This window comes from Podarcis tiliguerta (assembly GCF_965153285.1).
Source record: "Podarcis tiliguerta genome assembly, chromosome: 8".
Classification (NCBI taxonomy): Eukaryota; Metazoa; Chordata; class Lepidosauria; order Squamata; family Lacertidae; genus Podarcis; species Podarcis tiliguerta.
Genome location: NC_139541.1, coordinates 20477490 through 20492572, shown reverse-complemented (window position 1 = coordinate 20492572; position 15083 = coordinate 20477490). Strand labels below are relative to the sequence as shown.

Below are 15083 nucleotides of genomic sequence, written 5' to 3'. Positions count from 1 at the left end.
AAAGAATGGCCAGGCTGCCCAGGTAATGCAGTCAGTGACCATGATCAGGTATCCTGGCAGGCAGGATTTCTGCTGTAGACTGCCTCCTTCTGTGATGTATGTATGATGTTTTTTTTTGGGGGGGGGGGTCTTGAGCTACAGGCTGGGCAATTTCAAAAGTCTACATAAGGGCTTGTGGACCATTGTTCGGGGTTCCTCCGCCCTCCTGCGTGTGGTGAGTGGGGAACCTGTTGCAACAGTTTAATAAAGATCAGGCTTACTAGCTGCTTTGCTTCCTCTGGTTGGCCTCTGTTATTTTCATCATCATCATCATCATCATCATCATCATCATTTATTTATTTATACCCTGCCCATCTGCCTGGGTTTCCCCAGCCACTCTGGGTGGCTTCCAACAAAGTATTAAAATACAGTGGTCTGTTAAACATTAAAAGCTTCCCTAAAGAGGGCTGCCTTCAGATGTCTTCTAAAAGTCTGGTAGTTGTTCTTTTCTTTGACATCTTTGACACTGAGAGAGAACCTACTTAAGGACTCTATATGGGCTCTTGGATACCCCATAAGGGGAAAAGGAGGAGTTTTTTTTTCTTGTAACAAAGTTAAAGGACCCCTGGAAGGTTATGCCCAGTCAAAGGCAACTATGGGGTTGTAGCGCTCATCTCGCTTTCAGGCCGAGAGAGCTGCTGTTTGTCCACAGACAGCTTTCCGGGTCATGTGGCCAGCAGGACTGAACCGCTTCTGGCGCAACGGGACACTGTGACGGAAGCCAGAGTGCACAGAAATGCTGTTTACCTTCCCGCCACAGAGATGCCTATTTATCTACTTGTCCTAGCCTGCTTTTGAACTGCTAGGTGGGCAGGAGCTGGGACAGAGCAACAGGAGCTCACCCCATCACTGGGATTTGAACCTCTGACCTTCTGATCAGCAAGCCTAAGAGGCTCAGTGGTTTAGACCACAGTGCCAACCAGCATCACCTTACCTTATATTTATATACCACCTGGATCTTCCAATGATCTCAAGGTGGCTCACATGGTTTTCCTCCTCCCCATGTCCTCACCCACAACGACCTTGTGAGGTAGGTGAGGCTGACTCCAAGGGCACCCAGTGAGTTTCATGGCTGAGTGGGAATTCGAACCCAGAGGGCATCAGAGGAAAGACGGAAGAAAAGAGAGACAGAGGCCAGTGTTGCCCATGGCACCCCTGAGCATCCTTCAAGGTACCCCAGGGTGCCATAGCACCCTGGGTGAAAACCACTGGCTTAGATAATTCTTGAACTAGAATCGGTTGGGACCTCAGGGTCAACTAGACCAACCTCCTGCTACTGCGCCTCCAACTTTGCTCCTATATCCTTTGCAGGGGGTTGGACTAGATGGCCCCTGGGATCCCTTCTGACTCTACAATTCTACGAGTCTATGATCTTCCTTTGAGCCCTCCTCCTCTTTCTTTCTGGGAGGCTTTAGCAACAGGGTTTCCCAAAACTTGGGTCTCTGGCTTCTGTTGGACTACAACTCCCATCATCCTTAGCTAGCAGAACCAATGCTCAGGAATCATGGGAATTGTCATTCAAAAAACAGCTGGAGACCCAAGTTTGGGAAACTCTGCTTGTTCCCATACCCCACTCTTGCTTAGTTCGCATAAACAGCAACACTCGCATGTCCATCCCTGCTATCCCATGCCTCCTCTATCCTTATTGTCTCACTAGATTGTAGGCGCATCAGGGCAGGGGCCTATCCGCTTTGTACTCTGTTAAGTACCTTGCACATAAATGGGAAAGGGGTGCAGCTGAATGGTAGAACATCTGCTTTGTATGTGGAAGGGCCCAGGTTCAGCCCTGAGCTTGATGGACCAGTGGTCTGATTTGGTATAAGGCAGCTTCCTGTGTTCCTGTGTCTTAAGGGGAGGGCTACAGCTCAGTGGTAGAGCATCAACTTTGAATGCAGAGAAGGTCCCAGGTTCAATTCTTGGTGTCTCCAGGTAAGTCTGTACCTGAAATCCTGGAGAGCCTCTGTGGTGTGGGGAATGGTTGGTTCTTCAGACATTCCCAGACGTTCCGGAACTACAACTCCCATCAACCACAGCAAGCATGTCATATGGCATGGGATGACAGGAGTTGTAGTTCAGCAACATCTGGTTCCCCACATCTGGGTTGTAGCCCATACTAGTCATACTCAGAGTAGGGTCACGGAAGTGAACAGACATCACTGCCATAGGATCATCAGTTTCACTGAGTGTACTCTGAACAGAACTTTATTAGATACTAAAGAAGAAGAAGAAGAAGAAGAAGAAGAAGAAGAAGAAGAAGAAGAAGAAGAAGAAACAGTACTGAGTTGTTTTCAACGTGGCCATCGATTCCTCCCCACTTCCAAACAAAGCAAGGCCCAGAAAATTGCACGGTTTATTTTAATTTTTATTCTTTTGCTTTCAAATGGCGTATACAAAAGGCATACACAGTATGCACTCAATATATTGATCCTGGCATCAGGATAAAAAAACAAACCAAAAAAACATACACCACCCATGACACGGGTGGCAACATTCCCCATCCAAGAGGAAACACCATTATTTCAATGAAACAAAAAAACAAACAAACCACAATCGAGAACGAATCGTTCTTACTCTCAGAATGTATGACATTGAAAAATCAGAACCTCTCACTAGACTTTTTTCTTATTTAATAGAAAGGGAGAGAGTACCGTTTCTCTAAGAAACAATCAGCGAAACATCACAGCATTCTTTTTGTCCAAAACAGAAGACCTGAAGTTTCTATCAACCAGACAAAAAATAATCATCATCATCATCCCACCAGGAAACCAGAAATCTGGTTTCTCAGAGCAGGAAGAGAGCAAAAGCCAGAAGCTTTTTACAGGCAAAGGGAGAACGATCTCCTACTGCAGGGATGGGGGACCTGTGAGCCTCCAGATGCCAAAATGCTTAACCATTGGCTAGGCTGGCTGGGGATTCACACCATGTAGAGGCCCTTTCAGTTCCCCACCCCTGTCCTGCTGCCACCTTTGGCAGCTTCAAGATTCTGAAAAATCTTTCTACACTTCGACAGCATACAATTTGCTGTTCAAGACATAACACCCTCCCACGCCGCCTTCATTATGAAGATACATGTCCCCACCCTCTTCTCCAGAGTGTGTGGGTTTTGCCCATCAAAGATGGGCATTCAACAGACTACACGAGTCCAAATCATTCTGTTTCTCCCCGAGAATAAATAATTTTAAAAGGAGGGGGAAATAACATTCCCTACGAAGAAGAAGACCAGGGCTGGATTATTGGATAGAGTCCAGCCCTCCCTCTAGAAACAAAGTCCACTGGCAGCTTTTGAGCAGCCTACCAGGGCCTCCAAAGAGCATGGATGTTCTTGGAGGAAGAATGCTTCAGCCTGGACGTTGAGTGGACGGCTTCAGGCAGAGATAGCTGGTTCCTTTGGAAGTGGTCCACGAGCTTAGCCTGAGTTTCTGCATGGACTTTGTGGCGAGACATGAACTGGAAGGCTTCCTGTATGCATCTGGAATACCCTTCGGTGAAGTCCACCTGTGTATCTTTATGAACAGGTCCCAACGCTAGAGAAGGAAAAGGGAGGAGAAGAAGAGAGAGATTTAATATTCATGCGCTGGCTTGGGGGAACACTTTTAAATCACATTCTCTAATGCCGCTCCCTCTGGTGTCAAACTCAGGTGGTGAGTGCTGAAAGGACTGCAGCCCAAATGGGGCCAATTGGGAAGGGAGAGTTTGGATGCTTGGGGAAACCCCAAGATTTGCAGAAGTGCAAACGAATCTTCACCAAAAGAATAACAAGGAGGTGGGGGAGGCAGCCTCATGATGACTGAATATGCTCATTTAGCCAGAGAACTTTAAATATTGGCTGGGGGAAAATGGGAAATGGAAGGGGACATGTGAAATGGCCTTTACTGGAAGGGAGAATTTGAGGGGAAGGCTATATAGCTCAGTGGTAGAGCATCTGCTTTGCATGCAGAAGGTGGCAGGTTCATTCACCAGGCAGTGTAAGTTAGATGAGCCAGTGGCTTAGCTCAGTAGAAGGCAGCCCCCTGTGCTCATAAATGACGTTGCTTCAACGAGTGGGAGGCAGAGATATACTGCAACATTTTGTAGCCACACACCCCACTTGTCTCAAGTCTCTTTGAACAGGCCCTATCGGTCTACTCACTTTTGGTTTGCTGGCTCTGCTGCCTCAAGTAGTCCACGGTCATCTCAAGGATGTCGGCTTTCTCCAGCTTGGAGTTGGGCTGGTGCCTCTGAAATTCCTTCTCTAGCAGAAGCTTCAGCTGCTCGATGCTGCTGTTGATTCGGTCGCGGCGCATTTTCTCCACCACTGGCTTTCTAAGCTGCAAAGGAGGAGGGGGGGAAAAACACAGATACACTTAGCTGAGACGTTCAAACGGAGCCCCATTCTTAATGCACACACTTGCTAGATTCCCCAGCAGGTGGCATGCAAAAATAATAATACATTTTGCCATTTACAAACAGCGGCTTATTCTTCCTAGCAACTCTGAAATCAACAGTTTGCGACTAGGAGCTTACTTTGGGGAGATTTTAAATTTGTTAGCAGGTTGCTTTAAACTGTGTTTTAGAAGTAATAACTGCATTGCTGTGGTATTTGCATGCCCTTTGGAGGAAGGTTCGGGATATCAATTTGACGTTAAATAAAAACGATCTCTTCAGGGGAAGAACAGGATGAGTTTCTACTCAGGGCTAGCCTTACTCAGAGCCATAGCTGTCAACTTTTCCCTTTCCTTGCGAGGAGTCCTATTTGGAATAAGGGAATTTCCCTTTTAAAAAGGGAAACGTTGACAGCTATGCACAGAGCAGACTCATCAAAGCTAATCACTATTGCTAACTTCATTAATTTCAGTGGGTCTATGAGTTACCCCCAAAGAATCAAGCAGGTTTTAGTTTAAGTGCTCGGAATTCTCCATTAGAGACAGTTACTCTTCTTTTCCCAGAACTACGATTCCCAGTGCTCTCTGGAGTGAATGACTGTTAAACCCCGCTTTCACCCTTAAAGCAGATGTACCCCGCTAGAGCACCCCACATCCATCCATTTACTTACTTTATTTTTCTCTTTCGGGGTGAGCAGGCCATTTTGATCCATGAAGACAAGACTGGAAGGTGCCATCCTTTTCTCTCTCTCTCTCTTTGCCAAGCTACAGAGGCAGATGTTGCTTAGGAGGAGATCCTTGGGCGAATACGCTGTGAGAGGTGGCTTGCTCCTGCCTTCTATTTATACCAGCCAGGCTCCCTGAGATGCTGTGGGTCTGTGCTTCCTTCGAGTTTCCCACACTCGGGAGCCAATCAGAAGGGGCCGGCAGAGACAATAGAGGAAGCAGCTCGCCTTGCATGCTCCGTTGGCAGTGAATAGCCTCAGGATAATGACCTTTTCCCAGATGAGCAGGTGGGGAGTCTGCGCTACGTGAAAGATTGGGATCAGGGATTACACACACGGGGAGCTGGGAACAGGCTGCCCCTCCACTCGCAAAGGCCACGGGACAGATTAATCACATTCCAGACCATCACAAGGTGCATCTCGCAGCCATTAGTGGGCACGGGGGCGCTGTCAGTGCATGTATGGCAAGCGATGGCAGGAGAGAGCCTTCGCTTGCCTAAAGAGGGGAAAAACACACACACACGTCCAAACGAGTGCCGTGCATAGGCCTCAGAATTGGCATGGGCAAATCTGTCCATCTCGGTTTCTCACTGCTCCAGGCTTGTTCATTCTTACACATTTTCAGCATCAGATTATTATTACTACAGTGCTACCTCAGGTTACATATGCTTCAGGTTACATACGCTTCAGGTTACAGACTCCGCTAACCCAGAAATAGTGCTTCAGGTTAAGAACCTCACTTCAGGATGAGAACAGAAATCGCGCTCCAGCAGCGCGGCAGCAGCAGGACGCCCCATTAGCTAAAGTGGTGCTTGAGGTTAAGAACAGTTTCAGGTTAAGAACGGACCTCCGGAACGAATCAAGTACTTAACCTGAGGTATTACTATTACTATTTATTGAAGGGCTGCTCAGCCTCAGGTCCCAGGGCAGGTGACAACAATTGAAGCACATTGTTACACAATATTCACAACAGTTTGAAGCAATTTTGGCTCACGTGCAAATTTTTAAACATGCATTTTCCCCGCTGTAATGCATTTTTTTGTTTTGTTTTTTGCTTTCATTAATTCATGTTTATATGTAACTACACATGCTTCCCCCTGCCCCAGTAAATTTGCATTTTCAGAGAAATAATTTGGTTGGAGAACTCATCGCAAAATTCAAAGCATGTTTCGGTTTTCGCAGGAAGTAGAAACGAGGTGGATTCACCTTTAAATGCAAACAGAATCAAAATTCTCCATACCCCAGTCTCACACAAGTGATAAACTGAATGCACCTGCAATCAAAATAATAATAATAATTCTGCACATAGAAAGCTAGCCCATCAGGGAGAAGATGCTACTTTCTGCATGCGGTGTGTGGAAGAAAGTTTTCCAAATGGAAGGTCACGTGGTCGTGAAGCTCAGTCTTTGTGCCAGTCACTGACTCGCAGCCTAATCTGCCTCACAGGGCTGTTGTGAGAAGAAATTTAGATAGTGGGGGAGGATGGATGATGTAGGCCATTTTGAGTCCTGCAATGAGATGCAAAGGAAAAATGAATAATCATCAGGGACTTGTGAGCTGTAGCTTAATAATGTCCGGGGTGTGTTAGTTAGTTAGTTAGTTAGTTAGTTAGTTAGTTAGTTAGTTAGTTAGGATACCCAATAAATTTCATGGCTCTGGTAGGGTTGAAATTACTTATCCTTATCCAAAACCAGCATGATCAAGTATTCCAAAAGGATTGGAGTAAATTTTTACGATATCTGAAAGATTATTGTAAGCAATTAGCATCACTAGCAGGGTTGTCTGAAGATTTGTAACGAGAAATTTTCTACCTTTCTATATTTATTTACATTTTGAGTTATTTTGCAAAGAGTGTAATTAGAATTGGAAAACGTACGAAATGCAATGATATAAAGGTTAATTTTGAAAGCCATTAGGTGGGAGGGAAGGAAGTTGATAGGCTCTAAAGAGCCAGGGAGGTAAAGTGGATAATAATGATGTGAATGTATATTATTAAATGGAAAATAAATAAAAAATATATATTAACAAAAAGAAATTACTTATCCTTACCTCCAACACAAAAACACCCTGCCTATGAAAGAACACTGAGACTGTCATTTTTTATATATATATAATAGCTTTTGCTTATAATAATGAATAGCGGTAATAGCAATAATATAATCAGGGCATTTAGAATGGTTTAGTAGCCTGGTATCAGAAGGACTATTTGAACATCGCAAATAACAGCCACAACATTTATCTATAGGTGTGAATTAATGCTTGCACTGGGCTGGACCAAAGACCAATAGAGTAAACTTTGTTCCCATTGAAATCAATGGAATCCAGTATCTTGCCCTCCTGCTGCCAGTTTCATTTAGTGGACAGAGCCTAATTGCTAACAGTGCGATCCTGTGCATGTTTACTCAGCGTTAGGCCCCTTTATTTTAAGGGAGGGGGACTTACTGTGAAATTAAGCATGCAGATCTCTGTACCAGCCCTTTCCCAACCTGGTGCTTTCCAGATGTTTTGGAACAACTCCCATCAGCTCCAGCCAGCCTGGTCAATGGCCGAACATCTGCAAGGCACCAGGTTAGACAAGACTTCACACATTGCTCTGAATTCAAGGGTACGTAATGCTGAACTAAGTCCTGCTGAAAGTCTGAGTAGGCATGCATATGATTTTACCACGCGATCACAACAATATTTATATAACGTTTAATTGCAGTAAGATTTATATATGGTTTGATTGCAAGCCTACCCAGATATTTAGAAAGCTGGTGCTGTTTTAATCTTTTTGTAATAGGCCTTTATAATTATTATTATTATTATTATTATTATTGAATGTTTTAAATTGCTGTAGTTAATTCCCTTTATCAATAATGTCACTGTTTTGCTTTACAGTGGTACTTCGGGTTACCTGAAACTGTTCTTAACCTGAAACTGTTCTTAACCTGAAGCACCACTTTAGCTAATGGGGCCTCCCGCTGCTGCTGCACTTCCAGAGCACGATTTCTGTTCTCATCCTGAAACAAAGTTCTTAACCTGAGGTACTATTTCTGGGTTAGCAGAGTCTGTAACCTGAAGCGTCTGTAACCTGAAGCATATGTAACCCGAGGTACCACTGTATTTATGTATTTTGTAAACCGCTTTGAGGTTTTCCCCAATAAATGCAGTGTATAAATTTTAGGAACCAACGAAACAAGGCAAAACCTCAAAGCGGTTTACAGAACAATTCCCCCCCCCCCCCAACACTGCAAGTTCTTGTATGTTATTTTCAGTAACATACACACACTTCTGTATACGATTGTTTGGACAGATTACCTGACATTGCAAAATTTAGAGAAGCGTGAATTCTGAAGAACCACTGACGCTTCGGTTCAGATCTCGTTCGGGGAGGTGTGGATTGTGTAGGTTCGCCTTTAAATGCAAATGATTTGGAATTTATTGCGCTAAACACATGTGCGCAAGCCTTTCCCTCCTCCCTCGAGATCAGGTAAGGGGGGAAGGTGACCTGTCTCTCTAGCACACGCTTCTTCTTCCTCCTTCTTCTCACCCCCCCCCCCCGTCCTACACACACCCAATTGTTCCAGCCTTGAAAAGCCTTGCCACCTTTTGTTTGGAATGGCAGCTGTTGAGCTCAAAACCTTTTATGTCAAGTGGTGGGAAAGTTTATATGACCTCATCTCCCATGTACTCCTCCAAAACCACACCGATAATCTCTCGGCACATGTGCTCTGTTTTGGAAGGGTATAATTTTTGGGGGGAGAGGGGGGTGTTTGTTAGTTTAGAGGACACTTCAATCTACATATTCTTTGATCTCCCCTGCCCCAAGTGCCAGGTTTACATTGTAAAAAAATAAAAGGGAAAAACCATCCTTTTCATTTAGGGTGGAGTGTGAGTAAAAAAATAAAAATTGTTTATTTGTTTGTTTGTTTGCATACCTTTCCTCCAAGGAGCTTGAGGTGGTGCATACCGTCCCGTCCCCCGTCCCCCGATTATTCTCAAAGCAACCCTGCAAGGGGGTGTTATTGGGTTGTTGTTGTTTTGGTTTTGATTATATATTTTGTGGTTTTGTGTTTTGGTTTTGTTCTGTGAACTGCCCTGAGAGCTCTGGATATGGGGTGGTATAATAATAATAATAATAATAATAATAATAATAATAATAATAACAACAACAACAAGAAGAAGAAGAAGAAGAAGAAGAAGAAGAAGAAGAAGAAGAAGACGAAGGTAAGCTGAGAATGACTGACTCGCCCAACATCACCCTAGAAGCTTCATGAATGAGTGGGGATTTGAACCCAGGTCTCCTGGGTCCTAGTCAGGCACTCTAACCTCTACTACACACTGGCTCTGATGATGACAAGTGGAAGAAAAGGAGGAGGGAAGTGTGGCTGTTGCTTATTTGTACAACAGCCTTGAAGGTAGGCCGGTATTATTAACCTGTTGTTCCGGCTGGGAGGCCAGAGATGGACGTCAAACTAGGAGCCATCACTGCTGTTGGTTATAGAGCAGCCTCAGTGAGTGCAGCACTTGACTCACTGCCAGGCCCATCCCACCCATGAGGCAAGGTGAGGCAACCACCTCAGGCAGGCAGGATCCACAGAAACAGCAGATCCGGCCTACAAGGAATGCATCGCCTGCTGCCGCTGGCATGGTGGCCTCCTGGCCTTCACTCACTCCTTCCATGGCAGGGCGGGGACGCCATCTTGTATTTCACCTCAGGTGCCCAAATGTCTTGCTCTCTGCCCTGAGGAGCTCACAATCAAATCCAGAGGGGCAACAAGAGGAATATGGAGAGAAGTCTAATCAGTAAACATAGACGTTCATTTCAGCTATCCATACTTAAAGTTTAAAACTAGGGATGGTTCAGGCTAGTTTGTGGTTTCTGTCACTTTCGTTTTCTCTCCATGTTCATCCGGTATTTTTTGAAAATAAGCCACACTAAATTTTGTGCTTTTAAATGCATCTTTTAAAATATGTCTCCTCTCAGATTCTGCGTTTCGGTGTGTATAGGGGTAGTAGAGGCCCTGGGTTGTAGTTTGGTGAGCACCCCTCGTACATAGGCCAGCTGGAATGTAGTAATTTTGTGGCTTGCAGAGGTGGCTGCATTTCACTAAGTCCTACTCAGAGTAAACCCACTGAAATTAAGGAAGCTTCATAAGGTTCCCACTGCACAATGCATTTAAAGCTATTTTGAACAAGCATGGCTTCCCTCAAGGTATCTTGGGAACTGTAGTTTAGGGTGCAGGGAGTTGTTAGGGAACCCCTCACAGAGCTGCAATTCCTCCAGTAGTTTAATCATCAGCAATGCCCAATGCCCAAAGAGAGCCACCTTTCAAAATTCTCTCTTCTCTGAATTTTGCAGTCCAGTTCCCCGGCCATGGAATGTGTGCCATAATGCATATAGTAGGTTCAAGCATGCAGGAAAATCCCTCTATTCGTGAAAATGATAGGCAAATCTGCATTGTATCAGGGGGAAATGGCTTGTGCAAAAAAAAATTGTGTACATCAGGCAAAAGTGCCTACCAAATGCATATATGAGTGCTAAATTGCTGATGAATTTTCATGACTTTAAAAAAACAACGTATTATGGTGTGGGAAGCTGAATTTAAGATTGGAGAAAGGAGGATCGTGGAGGACAGATTTGCCCATCGCAAGCGTTGGCGTGTGGCTGCTGGCGCCTTGATTGCGAAACCCCGGCGATGGTGATAACAAGCCTTGAGAAAGCGCCGCGACAAAGTGCCCGTCCCTTCTGCAATCCCTGCCAGATGTTCCCCTCCTTTTTAAAAAGGAGATTTACCGCATAGTCAAACCTCCCCCAAACCCCTCGCAAAAAGAGAGAGAGAGAGAGTTGCTGTCTTGTTGGGAGCTACTTCCCAGATGGTCTTCTGGGACTCTGCTCTTTCCCACTGAACACAATGGCGAGTCAAGGACCATGGCTAATGTGCTTGTTGTGGACAGGCACACGTCCATGGTGGAGAGGATGAATGTCATTAAGAAAATGCGTGGGAAACGCAGGAGGTTTCGAACTTCCTCTGCCCAGAGAGGAATAAGCTCCTTAGCCAGGAGGCTAGGAAGCTTGAGAGCTAGGAAGCCAGGTTTTGAGAGGGGGAGCAGCAGAGGACGCTGCTTTATACTGAGTCAAACCATTTGCCTCTCAGTTGTTTTTGCCCTCTCTGGTGGCAGCTGTCCAGGGTTCCAGGCAAGGGTCCTTCTCAGTCCTACCTGGAGCTGCGAAGGGGTGATCCTGAAGCTTTCTATGTGTGCTCCAGAGCTAATCTATGGTCCTTCCTTGCCATCAGGGTGGCGATTTCCTTTTTTTTTCCTTCAAAACTTTTTATTCATTTTATAACACAAATAATAAACACAAACAGAAAAGACAAACAATACGAACAAATTCTTCTCATATCCTTCTTTTTCTAAACATTGTTAAGTGGGCTTCCCCAAGTCCCACCTATCTGATTTTCATTTTACTTCATCTTTAGCAGTTTACATATATAATAATTTCTAACCATTTTTTTTAATCGCACTTAAAATAACTTCACATTTTATCACTTACAAATAATACTATTTTAAAATACCCTATCTTCTACTTCTAACCCTACAGCCTATATCCACTTCCAAAGCTATTCTAAGGTTTAAATATTAACATATTTTTTCAAATATTCCTTAAACTTCTTCCAGTCTTCTTCCACCGTCTCTTCTCTCTGGTCTCAGAGTCTCCCGGTAGGGTGGCGAATTCCATGGCTGATCCCAGGTGACTTTCGGGAAGGCGCTTTGCTTATTCCCAGAGGCCCTCTTTTTTTGTCAGCTGACCTACAATAACAAAATGGCGTGCTCACAGCAAAGACCTTCACAAGAACATAGGAAGAGCCTTCTGGATCAGGCCAGCCAATGGCCCATCTAGTCCAGTATTCTGTTCTTGCAGTAGCCAACCAGGTCTCTTGGCCGAGCAGGATCAGAGCAAGCAAGCACTTTCCCTGCTTGTGATTCATGGCTACTGCTATTCAGAGACCAGCCACCTCCAATAGTGGGGGTATCACAGAATTCTGGAGTTGCAATCCTGAGGATCATCTAGTCCTGTGTTTCCCAACCTTGGGTCTCCACCTGTTTTTGAACTACAGTTCCCACCATCCCTGACCACTGGTCTTGCTAGCTAGGGATGATAGGAACTGTAGTCCAAAAACAGCTGGAGACCAAGTTTGGGAAACACTGATCTAGTCCAACCCCCTGTGATACAGGAAAATTGAGTGGGGCTCAAACCCACAACCCTGAGATTACTAGCTGAGCTAATGGCTGCTGATGGCCTTATCCTCCATCAAGTTGTCTAATCCTCTTTTAAAGCCTGATGTGATTGGGAAGAGGTAATAGAAGCCTAAAATCGTAGATTTGGAAGGGACCCTCAGGATCATCTATTCCAACCCCCCTGCAATGTAGGAATATGCAGCTGTCCAGTACAGAGGTACCTCGGGTTACATACGCTTCAGGTTACATATGCTTCAGGTTACAAACTCTGCTAACCCAGAAATAGTGCTTCAGATTAAGAACTTTGCTTCAGGATGAGAACAGAAATCGTGCTCCGGCGGCGTGGCAGCAGCAGGAGGCCCCATTAGAAGTGGTGCTTCAGGTTAAGAACAGTTTCAGGTTAAGTACAGACCTCCAGAACGAAACTGGTGTCCAGAACTGGTGAGGTGTCCAGAACTGGTACCTCGGGTTAATTTGTTCTGGAGGTCTGTTAACCTGAAACTGTTCTTAACCTGAGGTACCTCTTTAGCTAATGGGGCCTCCCGCTGCCGCTGCGCCACCGCCGCACGATTTCTGTTCTTATCCTGAAGCAAAGTTTTTAACCTGAGGTACTACTTCCGGGTTAGCAGAGTCTGTAACCTGAAGCGTCTGTAACCCGAGGTACCACTGTACTATTCCAAGTGTAGTCACACCATGGATTTGTATAATAGCATTAAGATATGGGCAGATTTAGTTGTGGCTCCTTTCCTAATGATTCCCAGCGTGGAATTCACCTTTTACACTGGCATGGGTAAATTCAACGGTAGTGCTCAGTAGAGACTATTACCAGTTCAGTCTGCCCTCTGCTTACTTCTCCCCCTCCCAGCCAGTGTTAGTTGCCCTTGTACGACTCAGCAGGGGACAAAACTGGAATTTGTTGGCTTTGCCTGTGATTGACTCTGGCGCCCCCTACTGTTGGTCTCCCTGCTTTCTGCCCAAACAGTCCCCAATGTGCACCAGCCACCACTGGTAGTGGCTAAAACCAGGGCTTTTTCTCTCTTTTTTGAGATGGGCACCATTGCCATTATAAGAGAACAAGGGAGGCGTTCATAGTAAATTCCCGGATCTCTTTTTCTAGAGAAATAGCCCTGTCTAAAACCACTTGTGACCCCAGTGTCAATCATCTTGCGCCTTACACTTGTCAACGGAGATCCTGTTGATGGGTGCTGGTTGCCTGGCCTTGTGCTGTTTCAGAAAGTGCAGGTTTGATATACAGTGGTACCTCGGGTTAAGAACTTAATTCGTTCCGGACGTCCGTTCTTAACCTGAAACTGTTCTTAACCTGAAGCACCACTTTAGCTAATGGGGCCTCCTGCTGCTGCCCTGCCGCCAGAGCACGATTTCTGTTCTCATTCTGAAGCAAAGTTCTTAACCCAAGGTACTATTTCTGGGTTAGCGGAGTCTGTAACCTGAAGCGTATGTAACCTGAAGCGTATGCAACCTGACGTACCACTGTATTTGACATCGAAATGTGGACTGAATTGCACTTCTTCCCCATTCCAGGCTCACAATTCTTAAAGGGAAGATGAGCTCTGAGTCATAATTGCCATATTTTGAAACTATTTCTGATTGCTGACTTTCTATTTCAAGAGGTACCTCCTCCGACCATGTACATTGTGGTGGTTGCTTTTCTCTCTGCAGCAGCTGCCATGAAAACCATTGATTCTATCCAGTTCTGATTCTTATCCAAGGAGAACCACTGGAATCAATGGGCTGGGCGAGGGTAGCCCCATTAGGCCTGCCCTGGCTGGTAGGATTTCGCTGGAAACAGCCCCCATGCTGTATTTGATGTTTATAACTTATGCCCAACCAAGTCCTACTCAGAGTAGACCCACAGGACAGTAACGGGACTCAATGAACCATGCCCATTGGTTTCAATGGGCCTACTCTGAGTAGGACCAGGTTCAGAGACAAGCCACTGTATCTGTTATTTGTGGCCTGTAGACCAAGCAAACAAAAACTGGCGTTTAATAATAAAGATTAGCAATAATTGTCCTTGTGAAATTCCTCCTGCGGTTTCGCCTCACTGTTATTACCCTTCCAACCCCCTCCTCTTCCCCTCCTCGGCCAGTTTAATCTGATTCCCCACTCTCCCCACCCTCCTCATGCCTGACGGCCGCAGGCAGATGTGTAACTGAGGCCCTGGACTGTGAGTGTGGAATGGATTTGAGTTTCCCACACTGCGTCCCTATTCAAGGCATTGAAGGCCTCCGTAAAAAGGAAGTGTGCCAAGCTACAAGCTGAATTAGAAATGCTGTTTGACTTTCCTTTGTGCCGGGGCGAAGGGAGCCTTGCTTTGGGTAGGCCATCTGCATAGCATTTACTGTGTGGGGCTGGGGCCATTGATCAAGAGCTGTCAAGCCGGGCTGAGACATTTTGGGAAAACCCTGCCTTTATCTCTGGAGGGCTTAACATCTGGCAGGGGATGGGAACAGCGGCAGAGGAGGAGGAGGAAGAGAAGGAGAGCACCTGACGCTTTAACACAGGACCTTCTACAGCCCAAGGGCCACATTGCCATCTAGGGAGCTTCTCAAGGGCCACACACACCAGCGACTGGAGTGGGGGGAACAGGGGTGGAGACGGGCAGAGCAATGGATGCAAATTTTTCCTTTGTGCAGTAGGCTCGTTCCCGCACACGCATGGACACCCATCTCTGTCCGCCCATCTAGACATGCAAGAGGAATGATCAGAGTTG

The 15083-nt window shown here is 45.6% G+C and overlaps 1 protein-coding gene across 1 annotated transcript; it reads right to left on the bottom strand.

Annotated features, from left to right (window-relative positions):
• Positions 1-2384: 2384 nt before the first annotated feature.
• Positions 2385-5224, bottom strand: LOC310683358 (transcription factor HES-5-like). Its single transcript, XM_083453197.1, has 3 exons — positions 5072-5224; positions 4169-4346; positions 2385-3563 (listed from the first exon to the last, which is right to left on the bottom strand). Exons 1-3 carry the CDS (start codon positions 5135-5137, stop codon positions 3331-3333), a joined length of 477 nt encoding a protein of 158 aa, XP_083309323.1. The 5' UTR covers positions 5138-5224; the 3' UTR covers positions 2385-3330.
• Positions 5225-15083: the final 9859 nt, after the last annotated feature.

Excerpts from the sequence above, each read along its gene's own strand:
- LOC310683358 (XM_083453197.1), bottom strand. The coding sequence starts at position 5,137 with ATGGCACCTTCCAGTCTTGTCTTCATGGATCAAAATGGCCTGCTCACC. Across the intron at positions 4,347-5,071 it reads CCCCGAAAGAGAAAAATAAA|CTTAGAAAGCCAGTGGTGGA; the intron begins GTAAGTAAATGG and ends CCTCCTTTGCAG. Across the intron at positions 3,564-4,168 it reads GCAGAGCCAGCAAACCAAAA|CGTTGGGACCTGTTCATAAA; the intron begins GTGAGTAGACCG and ends TTCCTTCTCTAG.